A 26,750-nucleotide genomic window follows, 5' to 3' on the forward strand; every position below is an offset into this window, starting at 1 on the left:
ATTCTAGTAGGGAGACTTTTCTCTTTTAGGTGTGGGCTGTATTCTTTATTGGATGATGTTTGTCCTCTGAATTGGACAGAAATGCTCACTGCAAGTGTCCCGTGTGATAGTAGTTAATGCTGCATTTCTGCAGTGCCCGTGCAGTGTGCTTGGACCCAGCAAGGCAACAGGGGAGCTTTCTGGGCAAGCTGCTCTCACCTGTCTTTGCTCTCATGTGGGTTCTGCACACTCCTCAGTCTGAGTGCCCTCTCAGTTCTGTGGGATCGAATATCTGAAATAACATCAGTGAAGCAGGCAGGGAAAGAGAAAGCAGGTTTGTCGCCTCTCTGTTCATGCACATGTGCACGCATGCATGTGCACACCATAACAAACCTTGTCAGTTCCTTGGGATTGCTGAGCTGCCAATGGGATACAGAGCTCTTCTGCCTCCAAGCTTTAACCTGTTCTTCCCACTCTGTGGGCAGCTGCTGCCAAATGCCCAGCTCATATTTTGTTTTATGAATCCCTTGCTTCTGTGAGGCTTTTTTTATTATTATTCGAGCTAAAATGGATCCATAACCTTGTGGGACAAGGACATCAGCCTGGCTGGCAGCGCATGCACTTTCTTTTGCTCGTGCTCTCCCTCCTTTCCACAATTACTCTTCATTCAGCACAGAAAATAAAACATTCCAACAAAATATGACAGCCCTGGTGAACTACCCCCTCTCCTCCCAATAGGAGGTCTCTAAGGCTTGGACTAGTGCAAGGGAAAGAAAGCCCAGGAAAAGAGCTGCTTTCCTTTGATTTACATGCTGGCTGGCCAACAGGAGGAACTGCAGGGTGGAGGGAAGGGACTATGTAAGCTGCTAACTTAATAATCAAGGTTCTGAGATGCAGAAAAGGCAGCAGGAGCCCTTTTCTTGCCCTGAGTCTACAGGATGAGTGTTATTGTCTGCTTTTTGACTTTGCACAATACAGTTGCTACATCTCTGCCATAGCCAAGAGTGTCTCCAGCTTTTCCTCTTCTTTTGGTGTTTCTCCTCTAACACTTCATACTGGAAAACTTAATGTAGTATTACTGTGCCTGAATAGATGTAGAAACTCTTTCCCTGGGCATGACACAGAGCCTTCTTTGGCCAGAGTCAAGGTGAATGGTGTTTGCTTGCTGTCTCCCTGTGCTGTGCTAGGGGAGCTTGGTGTGAGCATGTCTGTATGATTCTGTGATTCTGAGTGTGCCCAGTCTATCCGGTCTAGGGCTGAACTGAGACATGCAATGCTGGGGCTGTGAAGTTGAATTCAGCAAGAACTAAAATGCTCTTTTGTCCTGGAGCTGTATGTGTGATGCTATGATTGTCAGGGCTGTGCAATGGGAATATAGCATCTCCTGATGTGACTGGGACTCAGCCAGAAGTTGCTGTTTCTTCCTCCTCCTTCCAACCACGCTGAGCTGCCAGCAGCTCAGCTTTCTTCCCTCCCAGATGCAAACTTCAGCCACGTATTCAGAATTGCAACCCAACTGCGCATTATCTTCCAACATTGATAACCACCTGTCCTCTTCATGGTGAACTATATGCCCAGTTCAGGACTGTATTGGAACTTGAGTGGTTGTAACTCAAGAGGTAATGTGGGCAAGACCCAAATCCATTTCATTTATCTGCATTAGTTCTGGAAACTCTTAGTCTGGCATAATCACTCTCTTGCTTTGAGTACCACCTCTTCACCTCTGTGGATCAGTGGATATTCCCTGTGATCAGCACTTGTTTTCCTCTGGCTTGGGAGAAAGGTGATTGCTGCAGCAGTCAGAGCAATCAAGACATTTGTTTTTGGCTGTGAGGGATGCTCAGAGGGGAGGACAAGCAGAGTCCCTCCAGCATCACTAGAGGTCTCTCTTTATCTGTATGTGCTTGTCTGCAGGGCAATGGGAGAAAAATATACTTGCTCAGAATAATTTCTTCATCTGCTTCTTGACATGTCACAGACTCCTGAAGCATGCAAGCCTTGTGAATTCATCCAGCTGAATCCTCGAGGCTCAGTTTTTCTGTATGTCCACTGCTTCAAAGTCTCTGTCTGCAGTGTGCCTTCTGTTGCCTGCTTGTCCACAGCTCCCACTTCTTCCCAGTGCCCTGCTGAGTGCTGCAGCCAGCTGGCATCTATTGCCTTCTGTCAACCCACTGAGGAACCTGCTCTGAAAGTGGTCTGAATTCTCTGAGGAGCTGGCTAAGAACTGGTCCTCTCCTGGCTCCTTGTTTTCTGGCCAAGTTGTTGGCCACGGGTCTTGGCCTTCCTCTGTCTGCCCCTGTAACTCCTGCATGCTGACGGGTGTGATGAGGTCCTCCAGCAGCAAACTGTGATACTGCTTTGGAGCTGACAGGACCTGTGGAAGGAAAGATGTTACTGGTGCTGAGGTTTACAGAGGGCTGGTTATCCATTCTCCCGTGTGAGTCACTTCATTTAACAGTGGTCAGCCATGTCCTCAAGAAAAAGTTCCTCTGCTGGTTGTGTGGAACAGGAGGCCTGTTAGGAGTTTCTTGGACTTCACTCAGTATACTGCTACCTCTTTCACAGAATGGCCTGGGTTGGAAGAGACCTCAAGGATCATGAATCTCCAATGCCCCTGCCACATGCAGGGCTACCAACCTCCCCACTTAATGCTACACCAGGCTGCCCAGGGCCCCATCCAACCTGGCCTTGAACACTTCTAGGGATGGGGCATCCACAGCCTCTCTGGGCAGCTGCTCCAGCACCTCACCACTCTCTCTGTAAAGAACTTTCCCCTGACATCCAACCTAAATCTTGCCTCCCTCAACTTAAAACCATTTCCCCTTGTCCTGCTGTTATCCTTTCAAAGAGTTGATTCCCCTCCTGTTTGTAGGCTCCCCTTAGGTACTGAAAGGCTGCAATGAGGTCACCCCACTGCCTTCTTTTCTCCAGGCTGAACAAGCCCAGCTCCCTCAGCCTGTCTTCATAGGGGAGGTGCTCCAGTTCCCTGATCATCTTTGTGGCTCTCCTCTGGACCCTCCCCAGCAGCTCCCTGTCTTTCTTGTACTGGGAGCTGCAGACCTGGACACAGTACTCCCATATGGGGCCTCACAAGAGCAGAGTAGAGGGGACCCTGCGGGCCGTTCCTCTTCTAATGGAGCCCAGGGTACCATTTGCTTTTTGAGCTTTCCCACTTGGAAGTAATGTTGACAATGTTGTTGTAGTCTGTTTGCAAGTATGTAGAGATACTGATTCATTTTTGAGTGACTAATGATTCTTTAGAAGCTTTTCAGATTAATGATGTGCTTGTCTTGTTTTGCATTTGTCAGCTGCTCCCCAAAAGACATCCTTGCTAACCTTCATCTAGGCAGAAATACAGACAGTTCAGGATGTGACCATGACATGAAGGAGAAGAAGAGTGATGCAAAAACTCTGTGCTCCATTCTGTAAGGACAAAAGTCTCCACTGCCCAGAGAAATGCTCTGAGATGGCAGTGGAGTCAATGTTGGGATGTGCTACTGCCATTTGTCTTTCTGGTAGGTTTTTCCCATTTGGAAAATCCTTGGAAGGAGGAAAGTGGAGCTCTTCCCCATGCATTAGCCCCTGATTTGTTCTGGGCCCACGAGAACTAGTATCTTAGTAAATGGGACGTAGTTTTTTAGGGCTGTGGTTTAGTGGTTGTGGTGGTTGTGGGTTGATGGTTGGTCTAGGTGATCTTATTGGTCTTTTCTAACCTTAATGATTCAGTGATTCCAAATGCTGTGGAAATAGGCAGAGATTTCCCAGCCCAGAAAGTGTACATGGAGACTGTCCAATAACAAATCCAAATATACCTGTAGAAGAACCAGCAAGCATCCTATTAAGTGGTTTCCTTGCCTGTCCCACAGATCCAAACTTAGTGTTTGGCCACAGCATGTAGGGTGAAAGATGGATGGTCTTTGGGATACACAGATGGTGTGAGTTTGGTAGGTAAGAAATGGACAGCTTCCTCAAGGATGAGAAACAGATCAGCTGAGATCTGAAACCCAGAGAGTTTAGACACGAGAAGTGCCACTAACTCCTTTCACCATGTTGCATTGGTTTGTGAAGTCTGAGACGCATTTATCCTTTACCTCTCATTGAAGGGGAACAGGAAAGATTGAGCAGTGACATCACAAGCTGGTGAAGGAGGAGATTCTTATTTGTGGACCAAGCGTTTGCCCCTCTCTATTTGCATTCAGTGTAGAGTGGTTTGTGTATGTGTGTTAATATCTTCTGAAGGAGAGAAACAGGGTACCACTAGCTGCTGCTGCTGTTTTCAGTGGGGTTCAGCATGCCTTGAAGCCTGGCTGTAAATACACCTAACTCTGCTCTTTCATGGCTGCACATCTCAGCATTTACTGTAGGTGCTTGCAGGCACGCAGGCAATTATCTGTGTTTCTCCATGTCTCGTGTGTTGGTACCTTGGTCTGACCATGTACCTGTGTCTCTGCCTGTGGGACAGTACAGTGCTGTAACGAGGGATGTCCTGCAGTCAAAGCTGCTGCGATAATTACGGCAGATAAACTGCTCTGCTTGAGGGCTACTGTTCCCACCAGTCTGCGAGGCAAGCAGCCTGGCTTAACCACTGAAGTCTATTCATTTTAATAAGAGGGACACCCTGTGTTATTAAGAGGAGTGTTTATTACTGTCGCTGCGTGCTGACAGCAGTTTCCATCATCGTTAAAAGGCAGATGGGGGGAGGAGGGTAGGAAGCTGTATGTTCCCATCTTGGAGGCTAGGACCCAGCTGGTAAGGAGGCAGCAGGCTGCAAGGCTTTCAGCCCAGGGTGAAATCACCATGTAGAGATGGGGCCCTGGGCAGGAGAGGGTGGGAAGTGTGGGGCAAGAGCAAGTGGTAACAGGTGATGATTTGCACAGTATGAATACCCAATATCAGTAGCTGGCCTTGCTGGAGTTTTCACTGTGCCCATCAGGCCTTGTAAGATAAGGTGTGGAGGGGCCCGTTTCAGCACAGGACAGGATGTACCAGCAGAGCAGGGTAAGCATAGTGCTTTCCCACTCTGCCTGTGGTGCTTTCACAGTTCTTGCTTCTGAGCACCTGAGACATGATAGTTTCCAGATAAAAGATACTTATGGAGTCAAATCCCTCCTACCTCTGGACTCAGAAACAACTGTATCTAAAGCTGGAGATGGGCCTCATTACTTTGCTTCTCAGAGTCCTCAGGAAAGTCATTGATAATGTTTGACTTTCCACTGAAGTGCTCCAATTTCAGACACCACTAGTGGTTTTCAAACATGAAAGGCAGTGTATTTAAAATTTCCCTGTCTTCCTCTCAGGTGTTTCTCACTTTATAATTCCTCTAGTACGTTCAAAACTGCCTCCAGTTTCTGTCCTTGGGCTTTTTTTCTTCTATACGTTTTAGGTTCAAACTCTTGGGCTTCTTTCTCTTTCCTGAAGGTGTGGTATTGGGGAAGTTACTGCTGGGGATGTCAGATCCTCCTTTGTCACTTTCCCTCCTGAGGAAGATGTATGAAGGGGATGAGATGATCTGTGGGGACTATCACAGATGGTGATTGTCACAGCACAGAGGTGGCAGTCCATGTATGTTCTCGTGGGTGCTCTTTGTCCGACTGCAGGTGTTGTAACAGGCGTTAGTCCACAACAAACCCTACTGCACTCCATACAGAAGTAAAAGGTCTCTGCAGTACCGAGAGGAACAACTCTCCCAACAGAGGAGTGATGCAAGTCTGCTGTTTTGTGGAAACCTCAAATGTCCTGTATGTTCATAATGGCAATAGCAGTCTCACGCACTGATGATTTAATCCTACCAAGCAATAGATGAGTAGTGCAGGGGAGTAGGTGGAAGGGGAGCCTGTGAGCAGGCAGAAGACTGGGGGAGCCTGGAGCAACAGGGGGGAAGCCCGTCTTGAGCCAGCAATGAGTTCTCAGATGTGCAAATCCTGTCCCAGCTACACTGAGTTGAGATTGGGTCCCTTGTCCTTGTTCTGTGTGGCTAAGTGCTTTGCCCTGACAGATTAAGCTTTTGCTGGTCAGATGCCTCTGATGGCTGGTGACTGCCCTGCCTGCTCCTCAGGCCCTTGCCCAGCCTCTCTGGGGTTCTCCAGCCAAGCATGACATTAAGGCTTCTCTAAGTCTCTGCAGGTTTCGCAAGGTTGATTGGGACCAGTGCGTGTCACTCTCGGCCACTTCCTCATCACCATAACTCTGGTCTGAATAACAAGAGGCCAAGAATCTGCTAACGCAGGCCCCAGCAGAGTGCCCCATCACTCTCTTTTATTCACCCTGGAGATTTATGCTGCCTATCTCCCTTCCCTTTGTCCACCGGTCGGGCCCTATAAGTCACGTCCCTAGGCTGACAGGTCACGTGGCCTGTGCTGCTGCCCTGTCAGAGTGACTGATGCCAAGGGGTGATTAAAAGAGAGGAGGGGTGAGAGGTCAGCAGCAGGCGGCATGATGCAAGCGGGGGATGTAATTATCACTCCCATGACATACTGCTGAGGGCTTTCATGGATCGTCACTCGGGCTGGAGGTGGGGAAGGAGGTGCTGGAGCAGGAAGGGGAATGGATGGATGCATGGCAAAAGCATGGAGTGTAGATATAGGAGGCAGGGAGTTTCATTTTCAGGAGAAAGTAGGAGGTGTAAAAGCCAAACTGCTCCTCAGAACTGAACTTCTGGGCTCCGTGGGGCAGGATGGAGAGAAAAGGGCATTTGGAAAGCTGTGGGGATCCCTCTTGGGGTCAGAAGGTAGCCCTGTGTTTGGAGAGGCTTCTGGCCACATTTAAAGTGCTGCTCGTTCCTTCTGCTGCTCCATCCCACCACTGACAGCACAGTGCAAGCAAAAGAGTATTCATATGTGAGAAATGAGAGACCTGCAAGAACTGCTGGGGGAGTGAGTCGACAGAAGCTGGAAGGCTCAGTCACTCAGGGCTGACTCTGCCCATTTCCATCTGCAGTTCCCAGTTCGGAATCTTCTTTGGGCAATGTGAGGCTGAGTAGATAGTAGGCTGTACCCCTTCTGGGCATAGGTAGAGATGGGATCTTCTGTAGAGGAAAAATCAAGAAAGAAAGTAGATGACAGATTGGAAAGCATGTATCTCAAGCCTGGAGAAGAGGATTTTAGATGGAGCAGGAGGACAGCTGTCACATACCTGTGTGAAAGAGAGAAGTAACTTAGATTCTGACAATGGGAGGATGAAGAATGCTAGATGGCAGCTGGGAACTGGATAAATTAAGATGATGTTGAGAAATGTCTTAGCAGTGAGAGCAGTCTTGAGTGTGGTCAATTTTCAGTGTTGCAGAGCTGTTGGGCAAGAACTGAGCAGATCCATGGGAGAGTTCACTAAAGGGGCAGTTTCTGTCTCTGATCTAAGTTAATTCTAGAGTGTCAGGTTTGGGTGGGTTTTTTTTTGGTTTTTTTTTTTTTTTTTGTGGATTCTGTTTGTGCTTTCCTAAGGTTCCACCACTTAAATTTGAATTTCCAGTTTTCTGGTCTCACCTCACCAGGGTGTTCTGTAGGCTAGGACTTGAAAGCTCCCCACCTTCAGTTTCCAAGAGTATACCTGGGAGCAGTTCCAATTTCCATTTTTTCAGTGCCTCGTACTTGTCTCGGTGATCCTCAGGTAACATGGGCATCTATCACCACATAGCAACATGAAACTTAACATTAAAACTTTGGACTCTGTGTGGGAATGTGGTGAAGAACATGTAGTACTCTGCTGTTGTGCTCTCAGAATTGAGGGATGCTGGAATACCTCTGAAGAATACACAAGTAGTCTGTCTGGTTCAGTGTTCAGCTTCTAAGTGTGGCTGTCACTGGTGTGTTGCAAGGAGTTTGTAAAACAGGCAGATATGCCTACCACTGACTTCTGTAGTTTGAGGATGGTGGTGTGGACAGCTGTATACTGTGCCATTTAGTGCTTTTGACTAGCCTTGTTTGATAGTGTAAAGGACAGCTCTTCAGATTCAAGGTGATGTCAAGAGGAAGAGTTGCAACTTTTTGGTGATCTGAAGGCTGGGGATATATTTCATCCATGGTAACTTCAGGTTACAAGGGTTAGTGGTTACATGTAGATGTCAACAAAACTTATGAAGTAAACAAAATGAAATCAATCCAATGTAGACCAAACATGAAGGAACCAACCTTGATAGCTTCTTTGTATAAGCACTCTTTACACACTGGTGTGGCTCTAAAGGCAGATCTTCTCCCAGAGGAATAATTTATGGTTAAGGGAAAGATATCACTGAAAAAGCTAAGAATGAATATTCATCCAGTTTGAATTAATGGATAATTGTATTTTTCAACACTGTCATCTCACCAGGTCTGGACAGAACTGCCGCCACACCTCATTGAAGCTCAAGAGCTCAGAACTTTCTTTATCATTAAAATAATCAAGCTTAGAAAGAATCTCAAAGCTCCACAATATCTGGAGCAGATGACTTGCAGTCACCAAATTCTGCATCTTGGCTTTTCATGCAAAGAAGAGGATATACTCCTTCAGATTCTCAGCAGTACCATAGTACATATATAGTGGTGTTCTTCTTTTCCTCTCTCCTTCATTTTTGTCGTAACTATGCTGGGAAGCGTAGACAGTAACTTCACTACTTCGTTAATGCCTCATGTTGTTGTCATTCTCATGTTAATGTGGATCCACTGCAGATTTTCAGCAGCGTGCTTATTTCTGGGGCTAAGTGAGTTATGGGTAGTCTGTGCATTAGCAGTGTGTTCTCAGTGTATTTCCAGATTCGGAGAAAATATAGTAAAAAAATTCATCTCATCCAACTCCTGAATATCTATGTGATTCCTCCCAAATGCTTACCTGAAACTTGGCCTTTAAGAAAGATTACACTGCTACCTCATCTCAGATCACATTCTTTTAGGACTTTACCACATATATAGCTAGAAAGTTCTCCCAGTTTTTTTAATCTTTCTTCATGCATTTTCAGGCTATTCTTTCTACTCTCCAAGGTCTTTGTTTCTCTAAAGCAGTCTGCTATGTATTTGATGGTTGTCATCATCTCCAGTCTGGTTTTTTTTTTTTTTTCCCTCTAGACCAAATAAACCCAATTACAACCTTGTCTTGCTGGACAGGTTTTCTAAGTCTCCAGTCACTCTTGCTCTGCTTCCCTGGGTCTTCCTGGATGGTTGTGTGTGGTTGTTTTGTTTTTAAATTGGGTTTGGTTTGTGTTTTTTAGCTTGTTTGTTTTTGGAACTTACACCTTCAGAGAGGGGCAAGGAAAGTCAGAGAAGTCCAGCTCAGTACCTCTCAGGCTTGTTTACAGAGACTTATATGATGTTTATTTTTTTACAACAGCTTTGCATGGAGATTTGTCTTCCACTTGAGTCTATTTCTTCACTTTTCTACAGTGCTGCTACATATCTGATACTTCTCCAAACCCATGATTTTGTATGGATGATTATTTGGATTGGAGAGGGAGTTTTTAGGCCATCTCCTTTATCATTTCTAATAGCAGCAAGAATATTATAAAGTCCTGTGTCTCTGCAGCCCCTTCCCTTTACTTGTATAGTTGCATCTGCTTGTGTTATTTCTGCCTGAGTGTGGTGCTCTGGCTGACCTGCTTCCTTTATTTTCTAGACCTTTTCTTCAATTTGTTGGGGTCTTTTTTGATTCCTAGCCTGTTCTCCATTGTCCATGCAGTCTTTTTCAGTTTGCCATCTGTAAATTCATGATCACATTCTGGTACATTGAAACCTGTGATGATGGGTGACCACCGTTTGAAAAAGAGAAGATCATACCTCATTGAGAATTGGTTACAAAAGTTACTGAAAATTGAAATGATGGGAATTGAGGAGGCTGACCCTAATCAGTGCATTGTCCTCTGAGTCATCTCCCATTTGATCATGCTGGAACAGTTATTTATTTAGGCTTATTATATATATTAGGCTTAAAGAAAACCTATCACAGAAACTACAAGGTACTAAAACCAAACACAAGTGGGGAAATAATAGGTAAATAGGGATGTACAGTAAGTCACTTGGTCTAAGAGAGCTATGTGATTACATTGAAGAATTTATGCAGTTATTAACTCTAATAAGTGGGGTTCTTTTCCACTGTGTTCCTTTTTAGAGTTGTAGTCAGTAGGCATTGTCAGGACGTATTTTGTGAACTGGAAGTTTTACATCAAAGAGGAGTTCCAGATGTGAAATCTAAATATTTGTCAGAAACCTTGTTTTTAGGCTCGTTCTAGGATGTCACAGCTTATGCACCATATGGAGATCTTCCAAACCAAACAAGTAAGGTATAATCTCATATACCAAATATAAAATCCCTCTTCTGCTTTCAATCCCAAAGTCATTTCATGGAATTGGTGAATACAAAACAGCAAATACTCTCAAGGAAATTCAACTTGATGAACAACTCATGAGAGAATGGAGAAATGGGTTATGTTTGGCAAATAGAATATTTTCAAGGCACTACTTACTGGGGTTTAGAGGGGACTGGAAAGGACACACCAAAACAGCTATTCCTAGTCTTTGCACAAGGGAAGCTTTCTTGAAGGCATTACAAATATGTTATGCTGGATCAGAAAGGGGGAGTGAAAGAGAACAACTTCCTGAAGATGAGCTCCAGCGATGGTGATAAAAGGGGGTGCAAAGGATATAATGGGGATTGGATGAGGGTAGGCAGGGAGAATGAGAGCAACAGGTAGGAGTGAAAGACACTAGAGGGGTGGGAGCATAGGGGAGGAGGTGAGTGAGTGAGCCAGGAGAAGACAGCGTGACTGTGTCTGATCTACACTGACGAGTACCAATGTTAACTGTCACCTCTCATCTCCAAACTAAATCACACCTGGAATTGGAGGCAGCACAGAGCTGATAGTCAGCCTTAGAGAGCCGACAAGTCAATCAGAGCAGAGATGCATGGAAAGACACCAGCTTTATAGGGATTGGTGCTTTCATTCATCGTGGGATTTACACCTGTCAGCCTCCTGGAGGGGGGAGCACACTGGGACTCACTTCAGTGCCGCTTAAAATGGGGCAACAGGCACATTACTGCAATCAGCTCCTGCTTGCCTTTCCTATGGAGAGTATATTGCAGGGAGCCTTTGCTACTTGCACTTGAATTGCCTGCATTTCAAGATCAGGAGGACTATTCCCCACACAGCTGAAATGCCCCAGACCAAGTAGGCAGGGTGGCCCTAACTGGCTTCATGCTTCCCAACGTGTGGGGCTGGGGGAAATAACAGGGTAGCCACTCGCTTACCAAAAGAAGGCTTCAGGAAAGCTGCATGAGCCCATCTCATTATCTGAGTTTGTCGTGACATTTATTACAAGAGGTCAGTGGAGGCCAGACCAGGAGACCAGCCTGCCTTGTCTTCTACGCTGCTCTTTTCAAATACCTGCAGTGCTCTATAAAGACCCTCCTCTCCTTTCAAAAGGGCCCCCAGATCAGAACTCTTCCCTGCTGGCTAAATCCTGGGTACCAAAGCTTGTGATACAGGCTTTGAGCTGCCTGATCTCTTAATCCAGCTGTGTGTATTCATTTGAAACTGAAAGCAGCTCCTTTTTGTCGTCTGCTTCTCAGCATTAACTTCTCTTTGATGTAATTCTTGCTTCCGATGCTCTCTCCCTTCATGAGGAAGATTAGTGTGAAATTGGCCTGCTTCTCTAGAGACTGCAGTGTTAAGCCTCCAACACTTGGTCCTTATTGGAAATCCTTAACCCACATCGAAAGGAGGGGGAAGGGAGGAAAATGTACAAGTTCCAGACCTGACTATGGCAGTGCTCTGCTCGCCTTGCTGTTTTGGGAGTGGGGATATGCTCTTAGAGATGCAGGTATTTTGGAGCAGGAACAAAGATAGCATCCAAGCTGCTGGGAGTGTGTCTTCTCAGACTGAGAAGAGAGGACGGCAGTGCAGGGGTGCTGAGAGGGGACTTGCAAGCAGACAGTATGCCCAGCCTGGGCTGAGTGACACCCCTGTTTGGAGTGTTAAGCCATCAAATTGATCATTACTAATCTGCTTTGAAAAGTAGGCTTGGAGCAGCATTGCTTAAGTCCATGTGGTGAGGACAGAGTCCAGGAGACAGAGGCTCCCTCTTCTCCGTAAAGTGATGTGACTTTAGGGTGGCCTTGTGCTTCATCTGGAGTATCTCCAACATGAAAAGGATAACGAGGTTGGGGTGGATGAACTTCAATGAGTTTGCAAGTGCCAGTGGCTCAGACAAGTTGCTCAGGGAGGCTCTCTTCCTCGCAGCACCAGGACAACCTCTTTTCCTTTCACTCTGTTTCTTGTGCTTCATTAAATGGCTGCTCCCTGCTTTTCTTTCCTTATCCTACTGTTTCATGTTCTTTACTCCCCTGACAGCTTCCCACAGTGCCTGAACCTGCTGCTGCTGCTTCCACTGATCTCTGCCTTTCTCCTACCCTCACTACCTTTTCTGGTGGCTCTTCCCTGCTCCCTGCACTTTTGGCCTCTGCTATCTGCTGCGCTCCAGCCCCACCATCCCCTCCTTCTCAGTCCTCCGTCGCCCTCCCCATGAGTACGTGGTGCTGTTATCTCAGAGAAGGGCCTTGAACACCCCTTTGGTTTAGCCTTGTGCTTCCTCTCACTTGGCCGCCCCCCTCCCTCACCCAGGTCTGCAAATCACTCCTTCCCATGTCAGCCAGCAAATTGGTTTATCCTCCCCCCATCCCAGCTTTCATTACCTTGCCGAAATGAAGCGATATCTCCTCAGCGGAGGCTTCCCGTCGCTGCAGCCAGTACCCAAATCATGAGAGCTGGCATAATAAATGAAGACAAAGTGCCGGCGGCCCGGGCCATCTCTCCCACTGCGCCACTAGCCGCTGCCAGCTTCATTATTCGCTTAAGTTGCCGGAGAAAATTACTTAACCCTGACCCGTGTATTAGGGCCCTGTATTAATGCTGCGACAGGCGTCTCTTACAGCAAAGAACAATTTATTAGAGCCGAAACAGGCTGCTTTTCTCTGTCATTTTTCCAATCTGAGCTTTGAACACACATCATTAAACTTGTCTGACTCTCTCCCCTTCTCCATCATTCCTTTTTTATTTTTTTTAAACAGAAAGCGCTGCAGAGAATGGAGATTGTTCTGAACTTGCTGAGTGCCTGGACTTTGCCCCCGCCTTTCTCCCCCCATGCTTTTTCCTCCAAACGTGGCCCATGTCTCCATCTCTCTCTGTCTAATTCACCTTATTCTCCTCTTTCTGTAGTCTCATCCCTGTTTTTCAAATTCTTCCTGAAATTCTCTCATATTCTGTTTGTAGCTCTGCTCGTTTGACTGTCCCCCCTCTGCACAGGTGTGTCACATTCTCTTTCACTCAGTTAATTTGTCTGATTGCCAATTTTTCTCTGGGCTGAGCTGATATTCTGGAGGAAAGATGCTGGGAGGTATAAGCACTCTGTGCCAGCGCAGGGCCTGTCCCACTTTGTACTGCCCTAGGACTACCTGGAACACCAGAGATCATCAGCAAATCTGGTTTTCAGCACTATCACCTTTGCCTCATTCATTCTCTCCGAGCACTCTACTCAACTTCAGTTTGGTCCTCAGTGTCACCCAGCAGGGCTCAAGCAGCGTGAGCAGCAGGCAGGACTTCAGCATGACTGACTATACTTGGGAGGGGGCTTTCTTCTTACTTGCTGAGATACTTACATGTGCTTTGGTGGAATTCAGTTATGTGCTTTTTTTTTTTTTTTTTTAATAGCTGTTTCATTATGAGATCCAGTGTAACTCATGATAGTACAGAAAGATATAATGAAAATAATCACTGTCTCTTTTAAATCCCACGTGGGCAGACTCACAGAAAGAGGCAAGAAGCTAGATACAGGGTGATGGGCAAGAAAGTAGTAAAATATACATGAACATCGCTCATTGGTTCAGAAACATTGAAGCTGCAGGTACTTTCTTGGTTTCCCACCCTCTCTCACTTAACTTCCTTTTAATTTTTTCTCTTCATATGCTGTTTGTCAACTTCCATCTTATTTTCTTACTGACCCATTTAATGAAATTATCATGTAGATCTTGTGTCACTGTAATATTTCAGTTCTCTTTCTTTTTCCCCTTTTCAGAGCCTGTTTGGCCAGAAGTCAGATTAGTTGAGAACCTGGCACAAAGCCTAATTATCAATTATGTTAGACTGGAGCTATGTATGGATTTGGGGTTAATTTACCTATCAATTTATTAGTTGACTGTAATAGAATTTCAAGGCTGAGCCATCAGCATCTTTAGGAGAAAACAACATGGCTAACTTAGAATTTCAACACGAGCTATGACAGGCTTTCTTTCCACTTCCATTTTACTGGTGATTTCCACAAGAAATCAGCAAGAAATGGACACTGCTGAAGAGGAAAGGCTGAACGTAGAGATTCTTTCAAATCATTCCAACTTCAAATTATTTCTAGGTCTGGCTCTGTGTCTGCTCTTAACTATGTGTTAAAAATTTGTCGTTTGCTAGCAATTGTCCCGTGGGGATAAGTGATTGAAGGGGAATTGCTAAGGATTGAATGGATCATGGTGACCACTCTGCACTCCAGCTAGCTCTCCAAGAGTCCCCTTCTGGGCATTCCAGGTACTTGACAGGAATGAAAACTAGTGCTAAAATGTGAGGCTTTGCCTTGTGTGGAGGGTCTGCTTTGGATGCTGTCTGGATATCCCAGAGGAGCTGGAGATTACTGGAGCTCAACACATGGTCATGGGTAGATGGGATTAGGCTAAGAAGAGGTAGGAGATCTGCATGGGGTAGGACTTAGGAGATGCTGTTTGTGCTACTTTATGGAGAGTTATATGTACTGTGAAACTGAACACTTCTGTTTGCCTTCACATTTTCCTGTGTGATTCAGATGAAAAGAAGCCCATTTAAAAGCATTTCTATTTTCACACTTATTTATTGTGAGTGCTCTGCTGGAGTGTTTCCTGGAGTTGAAGGATTAAGACGTTGTGCCCTCACTCTACCTTAGAGGGGTTGTCTTCATCAAAGGAAGGGAGAGTTCAGTCCCTGCAATTTTTTCAATCTATAGATGCATAGCTGAAACTTCAGCTTCTCTCTTACACTTTTTCTCTTCAGTTTGGAACTTACCAAACATCCCTTTGTCATTTCAGAGCAGGATTTTTGTAAATCTTAAATACAGCATTGAAAATAGACTAATAACAGAAAAATCCTCATAACTAAAGCACTAACTAATGTTAACAACGGGAGTAATGGGTTACATAGATTAATTAAGTAGAATCTTTATTATCTTCCTGTCCACTGCAAATTTGTCTGGGATGCCGAAGGTTTATATTATAAAAAAAGAAGGAAAATTAAAGTGATGGATGTTTTCCATTGTATCATTCATATGTAGGGTAGGAGAAATTCAACTTTTTATCTGAGCCCCATCCTCTTGTGTTATGTGGGCTGGATGAATTTTCAAGGCTGCTTACCTTCCCGGAGGGGGAGAAAGTTATTTCTAGCAATGTCAGGAATCAAGGGGATTCTGTAGCTATTTGTCAAGGGAGCGATTGTGAGCTGAAGGACAGCAAATTCATGAAGACATACACATGGTGCATGAGATGGCTTGGGGGCTGGTGGGCTGTATCACAACAGTGATACCTCTCAAATGGGGGAAATAGAGGAGTCGTGCATGGAAAGAGCGGTGTAAAAACTGGTTCACAGTAACATCAGGGATAGTTTTCTTCCACCTGTATATAATTTCTGTGAGTGAGTGAGACAGTCAAGAGCTCTAGTTTTTAGCCACCTGTTGAGGAATCTGCTAATGAGAGATACTCTGAAAAGCCATACGTGACCTCCCTAAGTAGCTTGGAGGGAGGCCAACATTTTTGGAACCTCTTTGAGTGTTAGCGCAAGGCATTTAAAATGGACTGTCAGCTGGGCCTTTAGGACCTCAGCAACTCCAGTGGGTTTTCAGTCCTGACTGTGCAGGCTTTGTCACCACACAAAGCATCTCTTCAGCCACTAAAACTGTTGATCTTTGGAACTTTGCAGTTTTTTCCAGAGATGTGTGAAGGGGGTCATTGGGTCCGACAGGGAGAGGAGGGGTGGAGGGGAAGGCAGTGAGGGTGAGAGGGGATGGTTGGTTGGAGCAGCTGCCCTTCTGCTGGGAGTCCCTCCCGAATTCTCTGGCACTCTCCTGCTCAGCCTGATAGCTCTTCCAAGTTCTCTAATCACCTTCTTGCTGTAATGAGCCTCTCATCTCACTGATGGAAATCAGGGTATTTGGTTATGAAAGGGACACTGTTAATAACACGATCTCTCTCTTCCCCACTCCATCCCCCACTCCCCCCGCCAGCCCCCCTCCCAGCTCTCCACACAATTCTCTCAATTAACGATAGGCAGAAATTAATTTTTCCCCTGGACTGAAACAATTGCTTGGCAGAGGATTGCCAGCTCGGCTCCAGATAGGGACCTTTCCCAGCAGGGCCCAGAGAAAGGAGGAGAGACCAAGGCGATAAGCAGGGCCCTATCAGCAGCCACAGGACGCAGTAATACAAATGTTATCCTTAGAAATGTATTTAAAGAGGATATGTTTATAATTCGAAGGGGATTGTCAGGCTGCTCCCCTCCCCCTCCCTGCAGATCCATGCTACCGCCTTCTTCCCTGCCATGAAGCGCACTTAAACCTCCAAAAGGCTTGGCAATGTCAGCCCTGCATGCTCCCCTGGCCACTGCATGAGGTGGTAGGAGGGCTGCCTGGGTGCAGTGCTGGGAACAGCCAGAGAAAGCCACAGAATCCAGCAGGCAAACCAGGCAAGGCAGCAAACAGGATCTGCTCAAGGGGCAGGGGCTTGTAGCAGATCTACTTAGGACTCAAGCAACAAGAGGTAAGGAGCAGGAAAATACGTAGTGCAAGAGAAAAGTGGTGGGAGGGATAAGCAAGTACACAGAGACAAGGGGGGAGAGTCCTGGCTGTAGGCTGATCTGCATGGCAGGGGAACCTTAAGTCCAGCCTGAAACAGGGATCCAGCTGCTGTTGCGTGCAAATGTTTTAGTAGCGTTTGTGACTTGGGAAACGTTGTCATCTTGGTTGCTTTCTAAAGCTGCTTGTTTATGGATCCCATGTGCATAATAGCTCATTGTGTAAAGATAAAACATCAAGCCCAGACCAACCAACATGCAGGACTATTCCAACGACTGCCCCTGGCTGAAACAGCCAGCCCTGTTCTCACATACAGCGAGCAGAACATCTTCATCTTCTCCTCAAATTAGGGATGACAATACAACCAGTGACGCCTTCTGGCAACCCTTCTTGGCTGCTTTATGCAGACTTGTGACATGCCCTGCAGCACTAAGAGGACCTGCTGTGCTCCTGTGTTCCAGTTGTTCTCACTACAACAGGAAGATAATGACAAGTTGCAAGGACAACAGGAGAGGAGCAAGAGGACTTTCAGGATGCAACACCTGCAGTTATTATAACTGAAATAGGCATTATTCCACTCTCCTCGAGGCTTCACCGGTCCTTGTAGGTGATCTCTGCAGTTGGCTCTGTTTGAGGCCCGTTACTTGTGAAACATCTCTTGTTCTTGCTGGAAGCAAGCTAGCATTGAGTTTCTGCCACACAGCGTTAACATCCATGATGGCCCAGTGCCCACCAGCATCACCAGTGCTACTGCCAGCTCTTTGCTGCCATGATGAATATGTTTCTTTTTAGTTGGGCCCAAGTTCTGCTGGCAGACTGATGAGTGCTCCTGTGGGTGGCTCAGAGGCCACCGTTGTTAAACCAGCTATAGAACGGAGGACAGGCAGCCATCTGTAAGAACCAAGACTATTACAGTCCTACAGCAGCCAGTGATCTGTGGAGAAATAAAGGCAATTGTCAAGTAAAATGTATCAAATATTCTTTACAATACTGTAAAAAGGCTGGCTCTCCTGTGCATCAGGTTCCACATACGTCATGGCTCTCTTTACCTCTGGTCTTTCTATCTCCACTGTGCAAGGGAGCACTGATAGACCATGGAAGATCCAATTCCCTGAATCTGAGGAACAGATGCATGTTTTGAAATACTTCTTTCCATTCATTGTGTGGAAGCAAAGTTTCATGCAGAGGTGCTGTGAACAAACAACAAACCTTAAAAGCCAACAATGTTTAACAACATTCCAGGGGCTGCTTGACCCATCTGGATGTCAAAATGCAATGTTTGCAGACTGGTCAGCCCTCATTTCTATATTGCTTCAGGTTCAGAGATAGAAAGTTCTTTTAGACCTTAGTCTATTACGATCACTGCAAATTAAGCAGAGGTCTGTCGCAGGACAGATTGTTCCTGATTACTGGGACTAAATGAATACCAAAACATTACTCAGAGGAACATAAATGTAGGCCTCAGAGTGTGTTACAGAAATAGCAGCTGATGTGTGTAGAACAGTAAGCAGATAATGGGTTTGAGCTTCTACACTGAAGTTCCTGGGTTCTTCTTATGAAGGAGGAACATTTGTTCCTTTCTCCCAGCATTTCCCAGCATTGCCAACCTGCTGCTCCTCGGTGAGGTGGTGGAGCCACCTATCCTAGCAACAGTAACATTCGTCCCCTTTTCTTTGTATTTGGGAATACCAAAATATTCGTAATGGGGTGGTGGCATATCCAGCTACCCAAGAAGGGATGATGTCTACCACTAGTAGGCAAGATACTTGTGTGACCTTTACCAGCAGGGGCCCTGTGGAACCAGTGGTATAAAACTCTAGGAGAAGCGAGGCAGTATAAGCATATTGCAGTTCTGTCCTCCCTAGCCATGTTCTTGTGGCTGGTATTCAACAGTTACAGATCTGTGCCCATGTCCACAGCCTGGATGGCAGCCTTCTCCCATTCCTGCTATCTTCATCCTGCTTTTGTTACCAGGCTGCCAGTGCTGAGCCGGCCCAGCAGTCACCTCACACAGATGTCCCTAGTGATGGCCTGGACCTCCAGATGGGAGTGAGCCAAGGCACAGACACGGGCTCTGCCAACTGCTGGGGGGAGGCACCAGAGAGGTCTTGTCTTGTGCAGGGCCCCCCGCATACAATTCCTTTCTACTTTCAAGTACTGTTTAAATGCAGACAGTGTTGGCTATTGGGAAACTGGACTTTTAAGGTGTCTGAGGGGACACTCCTACAAGACGAGTCGACACAGTCCATCAGTGAAAAGGAGACATTGTTTTTTTCACAAAGACATCAAGAAGGCCCCACCGTCTGCCCCAAGTGTACCTGTTCCTGCTAAGGGCCTGCTCTCTGAGCCAGGGTACAGCCCACCAAATCCAAACTGACCACCCAAAGCCTTCCAGTGGGCATCTCGCAGCTCAACAGCAAAGTCTTCAGAAACTCCTTCCGGGTGGTGGGGTGGGAGGGAGACGTGGCGGCGCAGCCTTGTCCATCGTGCACTTCTTCACTCCCTCCCTTTCAGCCCTGTCCTTTCTCAATACCCAGGAAAGATTAACTCCTCTCCATGCGCCAGAGAAAGTTATTATCATTAATGAAGAATTAAAAGGGAGCGATTAATAAAGGGCCCTTATCTGGCAGCGAGGAGGAGGCTGGACAATGGAAGGAAGATGGAGAAAATGGAAAACAATAAATATGAAGCGTAAAAGGAGGCGAGCACTGCTCCCACTTGTTAGATCGCAGCTGCATCTCCTGAGGGGGGAAGGCTCCAAATTGCTAATTACTGCCTCTGAAAAGACCTCGCTCTGATATGTTTTCTGCTGAAAGGTTCCCATTAATGAAGCAGCGATGATGCTGTTTCCCTTTGACTTGCCTTCAATTCCCTCTCTGAGCTTCCTCCCAAGCCGGGAACAATGAGGCCCTGGGAGCTGGCGGCTCCCACAGGCCTCGCGGAGACTGGGCCGGGGGCAGCCGAGTGAGGGGAGCCGCGCCGGCTGTGAAATATGGAGGGGGGAGATAAGGCAAAGACAGAGGAAAGAGGCTCACTCCCAGGAGCCCAGGGAAAATTTGCAGTTATTATGAAGGAGATGAGACAGATTAAAAGCCCTTGTGTTCTGCGCTGCCCTTTTATTTAGTGGCTTCATCTCCAAGATGAAAGAAGTTGGAAATGACTTTCTCCGCATTTTGCTGCAAGAAGCTTCACGGCACATTTTTTGACTTTATTCCTCCCTTTGTCTCTTGTCCCCTTTCTGTCTCTCTCTTTTTCCTTTTAACCCCTGGAAGGTTTTGCTGAGAAGCACCATGGGACCATGCAGAATGTTTGCTGGGGTACAGCAACGACCCCTTTACTCTTCCTGTCCTAGCAGGCCATCCCTGCTGTGAGCATCCCACAGACCTTCCCTCGCTGCTCACCTCAGGAACGTCCCTTGCCAGCAGCATCTTCTTTCTCATATCAAGTCCCAGCAACAGTTTAGTGCTGGTGACTACAGATTCTGGGCAGGAGAAAGATGCCTGCACGTGCAAAGCCCAGGAAAGGCTAATAATCCACTCAGGATACAAGTCCTGAACATTTTGCATCCCTACAGCTTTTTACAAGCAAAATTAGTGCTGAGAAAAATAGGCCAGTCCCTGTTGTTTGTGCAGGAAAACTGCAAACTACAGAGGGATCGAATAATTCACCGGGGATGTGGGGTGAAGTTGAACTCAGGCAAGGATTCAAAATTTATAGTCACTGTTCCACTTCAGAGTGGACTTTGTGAGACAGAACAGAAATATCATAAACAGCTCAAAACCAGATTACCACTTCTTCCCCAATATATTTCACCAACTCCTACTGACAATTTTCCATTTTTTCCCTATACACAGCAGTGCCCTGTTTTGGCACCATTTTAGTTCCTGTGACTCTTGCAAAAGGCAAAAGCAATTCTGTTACCACCAAAACTTTCCCATAAAAACATCCCCTAATCTCTCCCAGGTCAGGAAAAAGGCTGCTGACATCTCTTGGAAGTTAGTTTGAAATGGTGAAATTTGCAAAAATATTGACAGGTGCTTTAAAAATCATACGATTTGTAAAACTCTTGTTGACCAACAGAACAGCACCGAACTATTCGGGAAAATGAATGGAGAAAAAGAGAAATTAAAGTGGGCATCTGCTGCTGTCTCCTCAGGACGTGTGAGCACAGGAATTCTTTTACACAACTGTTTGTGTAATTTGTTATCCTGCTCAGTACTGCAGCCAGCACAGAGCTGAAATGAAGAGCTAAGAAGCTCTGAAGTGGATGTTTACAGAATAACCTTCCCACCAGGGGAGTTTCTCTGTAACCCAGACATTTTGTAGATGTTTTATGTCCTGAAGCATGGAAAAGGATTGCAGTGGTAAAACAGGATTAGATTTTAGGATCTGAGAGTAAAAAGAAAACCTCTGTACTGAAAATAGGAAACTAAATGCTGCAGTCAATAGAGTGAGGTACTGCAATTGAAGGGGTTAAGAAGACAAAAGGACAGACAAGTACAGATGAATTGGTGCAGAGAAAGTAACTAAACTGAAGACAGACATTAGGAATGAGATAAAAATGATTTATCAAATGGCCATTTTTGTTCTTTTAATATTTCTTTTCCACATAAATTTCTCAGACAACAAAAAGGTAATGAAAATGTTAAAATTACAGCTCAGAATAAAGGTTGAGTTGGAGAAACAGCAAGGAGAGATCTCAGTGAAGCTGAATGATGATCATTTCAGAAGGTGTAGGAATCAGCCACAAACGTAAGGATTTTCTTACCGTTATTTTTTGACAAACTGGGGGGGTGCCAGGGAAATGGGGAAAAGCAAGCATGGTATCAGGGGGAAGCAGGGAGGAAGTCATGATCTTGGCAATTATCACCCTTTCAGTAAAACTTCTGTTCCTGGCCTCATAAAAGAATAAGTAGAAGCAGGAAAAAAATGTAAAAATGCAAAGGATAATAGATCTTTGAGCGACGAGCAGCAGCGTAGGTTTATAGAGAATAAATCATGTCAGACAAACCTGATTACTTTCTCTGATTTAATTTACAAAATTAGCAAATGAAGAGAATGCCATGTACATAATATATCTGGGCTTCAACAAATCCTTTCATATACTGCCTTGTAAAATATGACTTGAAAAATGAACTAATATTGCCTTGAATATGAATGCTGCCACATGGATTAAATAAACGGAAAGACGAGAAACAAAAGGGAATGCTGCAGAAAATGGAACTGGGGTCGCACTTGGCTTGACTCTGATGGCTGCTGATGATCCATAAATTGGGGAGATAACAGGCACATGCTGTGACGGAAGGAGGTGCAGATTTAAGGACAAGGAAATTGCACAGAGAGATTTATCTTAGAAAATAACAAAACTGAGTTCCATCCAGATGTACAAGTCCAGTGTATTTCCAGATATACAAATCCAGATACACAAATTCAGTATAAAATGCAGTTTTTGGTACCTGATCAGTTTTGGTATACTGATCGCCAGCATCTTACAATTAAAAAGAAAAAAAATCAAGCAGCAAAAAGGAGAAGCACATGGCAAGAGCTGGGAACATTCAGCTTCTATTAGCAGCTAATGGTCTGTGGAGACATGGGCTGAGACTCCAGCAATGGGACCAACCAACGCACAAATCTTCAAAAAATCAATAAGAAACACCAGCTTTCAGCAGGGCATGTGTTACTTTCATTCACAAGCAGGCCAGGGGTCAGATAAGCCAGGGACTGATATTTCCATAAATAAGAACTTCATAAACCAATGGCAAGTGATAACATACACCCACTAAATCAAGGGATGCCTGCGCGCCCAGCATCGGGAGAGGCCTTGTGCACCGGGCCTGATTTCTGCTGACTCTAGAGCTGTGAAGTGATCTGTAGGGTGAAATACTCAAACACAGGTGGGATATTCATCTGGGGAAAGTATGGTTGTGGTTTTGTGATATTAAACCTCAGCAGCGAGTCCTGCAGGGACAGGGCCTCGTGGACAGCTCTCCTGCCTGATGTGGCACTGCATTGAGACACCTCATGGTCATCCCCAGCCAAGAAGGGTCTGATCCAAGGAATGGAACACTTCTCATACAAGGACAAGCTGAGAGAGCTGGAGCTGTTCAGCACGGGAAAGAGAAGGCTGCAGGGAGACCTGGAAGTGACCTGCCAGTATCTAAAGGTGGGCTATAAGAAAGAAGGGGACAGACTGTTTACCAGAGTCTGTGATAACAGGCCAAGGGGAAATGGTTTCAAATCAGAACAGGGGAGATTTAGATTGGGTGTAAAGAAGGTTTTACAGTAAAGGTAGCGAAGGCCTGCCCAGAGATGCAGTGTACGTCCTGTCCCTGGACACAGACAAGGTCAGGCTGGATGGGGCTCTCAGCGCCGTGACCGAGCCGTAGGCGTCCCTGCTCATTTCAGGGAGTTGGACTAGATGGCCTTTAAGGGTCGCTTCCAACTCCAGCGAATCTGGGACTACGATTCTATGAAAAGGCTGAATGGAAGGACTCATGAAAGAACGCGGCTATCCTGGGCAGGGACGCCTATCCAGGCACCTCTCCTCGCTAAGCAACGGTCTGTAACGGCTTCTAACAGCCCGCAGCAGTCCGGGCACGGCCGCACGCCACCCCTCAACCAGCCGCGCTGCCGGGCGCCGCAGCGCCCCACGCCGGGCCGGCCCCCGGCACCAGACCCGCCCCTCGGCGGGGAGGGCGGGGAGGAAGTGGCCCGGGAAGGCCGGAAGCGGCGCTGCGAGGGGCTGGCGGAGCGGGCGCTGCCCGGTGAGTGGGGTCGGGGGCCACGGCCCGGCGGTGGGGTCGGAGTGGGGCGTCGGCGCTCGAGACGCCCCTCCCGCTCCGGCCTTGGGGCGCGGCGGGCTGCGTTGAGCTGCCCTGCGGGGCCGCGGATTGCCCGGCGGCGTGTGGGAGAGCGCCGGCTTCTCGGAGCGGGGAGCGGGAGAGGCGTTACGGTGCGGCCTTCCGGGTGCCTGGACGGAGGATGAGGCCTGCGGCAGCCAGTGCTGCTCCGGAGCGGGGCCGCGGGTGTTCTGGGCGAAGTGGCCGAGTACGAGAGCCCAAAGTGCCGGCGGTGGGGCGGCCCGGCGGTCACGGGCAGTGTCGGAGTTTGGCCAAGTCCTTAGGAGGGGCTCACTGGCAGTACGGAGGTGGAAAGGCTGGGGATTTTGCCCCTGGCAGCTGGGTCCTGGTGTCACGTACATTGTTGTTAGGAGTGTGGGACCCCGTGCGTCTTATTTTGCTGCTGCATTGAAGCTGATTTGCAGACTGCCTTTTTGCTTTCCGTTTTGCTCATGGCTTTACTGCCTGTCTACTTTTTGGAAGACTTCAATCTGCTTGCTGCAGCTGTTAACCCTTCTTTGTAGCTTACAGTAATTGACATAGGCATACCAGGTAGCAAACTAGTTGCGGGCTCTCTTACCCTTAAGATGTGTAATGGAACATGGAACACATTCCTTCCAAGCAAAAGATACAAATGTAAGGCCTTTTCATATACGGAGCACTTGACCCAACTGCTGCAGTGGTGACGTTTCCACCACCATGGGTAGAAGTGGGATTTAACCCCTGCAACAGGAAGGAGTGAATGTTAGCTCAAGAAACAGCAGATATATTGCATTGTTTCTCCCAGACAATTAAAGTGTGTAACTCTGCTGTAGTATGCTGTAGTCTAGCAATGTGTTTGTGGCAGCATTTATGTCTGGTACTAATTGTTTGCTGTCGTTTTTGTAGGCATTGCCAATGGATGAACTTGTGCATGACTTGGCCTCAGCCTTAGAACAGACTTCAGAGCAAAACAAGCTGGACGAACTATGGGAAGAGATGGCCCTAAGCCCACGGCAGCAGCGACGCCAGCTTCGCAAGAGGCGGGGTCGCAAACGACGCTCAGACTTCACGCATCAGGCAGAGCACGCCTGCTGCTACAGTGAGGCCTCTGAGTCCAGCTTGGATGAAGCTGTGAAGGATTGCCGTGAGGTGCTGACAGCCAATTTCAGTGACTCTGATGACATGGCAGTGGTCAAACGACATCCAGCTCTCAGTGCCACCCTGAGGAGCAAGCAACACTCATGGCATGAGTCAGACTCCTTTACAGAGAATGCACCCTGCCGGCCTCTTAGGCGCCGCCGCAAAGTCAAACGCGTGACATCAGAAGTGGCTGCCAGTCTCCAGCAAAAGCTCAGGGTGTCAGAGTGGAACTATGAGAGGGGCTGCAGGTTCAAGTCAGCCAAGAAACAGCGTCTTTCACGCTGGAAGGAAAATGCCCCGTGGACATCATCTAGTCGTGGCCTTTGTGAATCGGGAGAGAACAGGCCCTTCCTCAGCAAGGGGGGAAGGAAGGAGAGGATGGAGTGTGAAGCTGATGAACAGAAGCAAGGCTCGGATGAAAATATGTCTGAATGGTGAGGTCTTCGTTTCTTTCCCATGCTAGAGCTAGATGGCTTCCTTGCTTGCAGCTACTTATAAATCCTTGCCTTTGGAAGTTCTTTCCAAACTTATTCAGTGCTATTCTCTTTTTTTGAGTAGAGAAAATCCCTCAGCTACTTTAAAAGTTCAGATTTTTTTTCCCAACAGTCTTTTCCTGTCAGTGCCGTGATGATGACCCAAACACTTTCTTTGAAAAGCTAGCAGTTGTTACGTTTCTGGCTTGTATTACACAAGCAGCTCTTTGAAAATTCTGTGGTCCTTCTGCTACGAAGTGGCATGCTTGTGGCCTGACGTTTGGCAGATAAATCCACTGTTGGTACTTATGTTGTCTGATTGGTATGATCTGTTTGCAGTTTCTTGTTTTCAGAATTTACCATAAGCAGTAACAGAGAACTGATCAGACAATGAATGCTAGACCTCTGTGCAGGTACTGTGTGAACCTCAGTCAAAACATCTTCATTGCAGTTCTACGTTTCTGCTATGGATTTAGAATAAGGTGCTGACAGGCAGAACCTTTCCTGCAGGCTGTGGCAGGAAAGTAGTGAGAAGATAAAGAAGTTGGGTAAAATGGAATTTTGCAGGGTAAATCTATGAACTGTGAAGTCGGGCTTATATTTGTGTCCAGTTTTGAAGAACTGATGAACAAATGATGCAGTTTTGTACGAGAGTTGAAAATGAAAAGCGTAAATGTCATGATCTGAATTTGTGCATCACTCTTGAGAAGTTTTCCCTTTGAGTTTGATTTTTATTCTCTGCATAGAAGGTTCGGTGTTATAAAACTCCTGCTTTACAAAAATATTTTTTGGGATTAGAAGAGAAACAACTGCTGCGAGTCAAATGGAGGAGTTGTAACAAATGGCATACAGAAAGGAGATAGGGACTGTCATTGTTGAAGAAGCAGGAGACATTCAATAGAAAACTTTTTTGTTTGTTTTCGTAAAACTGCTGTGGGACATTTTGGAGATCAAGATTTGTATGTATACGAAAGGGGGATGTGGAGGGTAGATTTTCTAGGGGCTGATAAGCATTACAGGCCAAGTGGAAGATTTGTCTCAGGAAGTCCTGAAACTGCTGAAGCTGTATGAATGTACTGAGGAAATGGTCAGTCCACTTTTGTTACAGTCTCATATGCTTTTCACAAGTATTCACTACAATAGACACTATCAGAGACAGTGAATTTGAGAAGTATAATTGTTTGCTTTGGTGTAATTGTTCATGTGTTCGGGTTCATTTAAGTGTTCTGGCTATCTAGTTACTGCAATTTGTCAGTGAACAGGTGGCATACAGTTATTGAGGGCTTTGTGGAAAATAACTGGAAGTGCAAACTCCTCACAGGTACTTTCTGAGAGGCTGTGAAAAGCACAGGCTGTAGTACATTCTCTCTGTCCTGGTCCTACAGATCAGTAGTGCATTTTCATTGAACCAGCATTTTATCTAACTGTTAAGAGAGTAGAAGAAGCATAAAAAGTGATTTTTTTTTTTCCATTGAAAAGTGGTTCTTTTTAGGTTAAGAAAGGAGGGAAGATGTGCCTTTTCAAGA

General features: G+C 46.4%; 2 protein-coding genes across 5 annotated transcripts in view; both read left to right on the forward strand.

Annotated features, from left to right (window-relative positions):
- IFT43 (intraflagellar transport 43) overlaps positions 1 to 21,147 on the forward strand; it is an 80,844-nt gene extending 59,697 nt beyond the window's left edge. For both annotated transcript variants that reach the window (XM_052696062.1, XM_052696063.1), the window contains 2 exons: positions 8,281 to 8,478; positions 20,871 to 21,147. In XM_052696062.1, the coding sequence (XP_052552022.1) occupies positions 8,281 to 8,478; positions 20,871 to 21,029 (357 nt within the window). In that variant the 3' untranslated portion in view covers positions 21,030 to 21,147. The remainder of the gene's footprint in view (positions 1 to 8,280; positions 8,479 to 20,870) is intronic.
- A 1,591-nt stretch (positions 21,148 to 22,738) lies between these two features.
- The window catches only part of GPATCH2L (G-patch domain containing 2 like), an 81,639-nt gene continuing 77,627 nt past the window's right edge, over positions 22,739 to 26,750 (forward strand). For all 3 annotated transcript variants that reach the window (XM_052696046.1, XM_052696045.1, XM_052696047.1), the window contains exons 1-2: positions 22,739 to 22,953; positions 24,518 to 25,185. In XM_052696046.1, coding sequence (XP_052552006.1) covers positions 22,849 to 22,953; positions 24,518 to 25,185 — 773 coding nt within the window. In that variant the 5' untranslated portion in view covers positions 22,739 to 22,848. The remainder of the gene's footprint in view (positions 22,954 to 24,517; positions 25,186 to 26,750) is intronic.

The sequence above is a fragment of the Tympanuchus pallidicinctus genome, unplaced genomic scaffold, assembly GCF_026119805.1.
Source record: "Tympanuchus pallidicinctus isolate F22 unplaced genomic scaffold, pur_lepc_1.0 scaffold3, whole genome shotgun sequence".
NCBI lineage: Eukaryota > Metazoa > Chordata > Aves > Galliformes > Phasianidae > Tympanuchus > Tympanuchus pallidicinctus.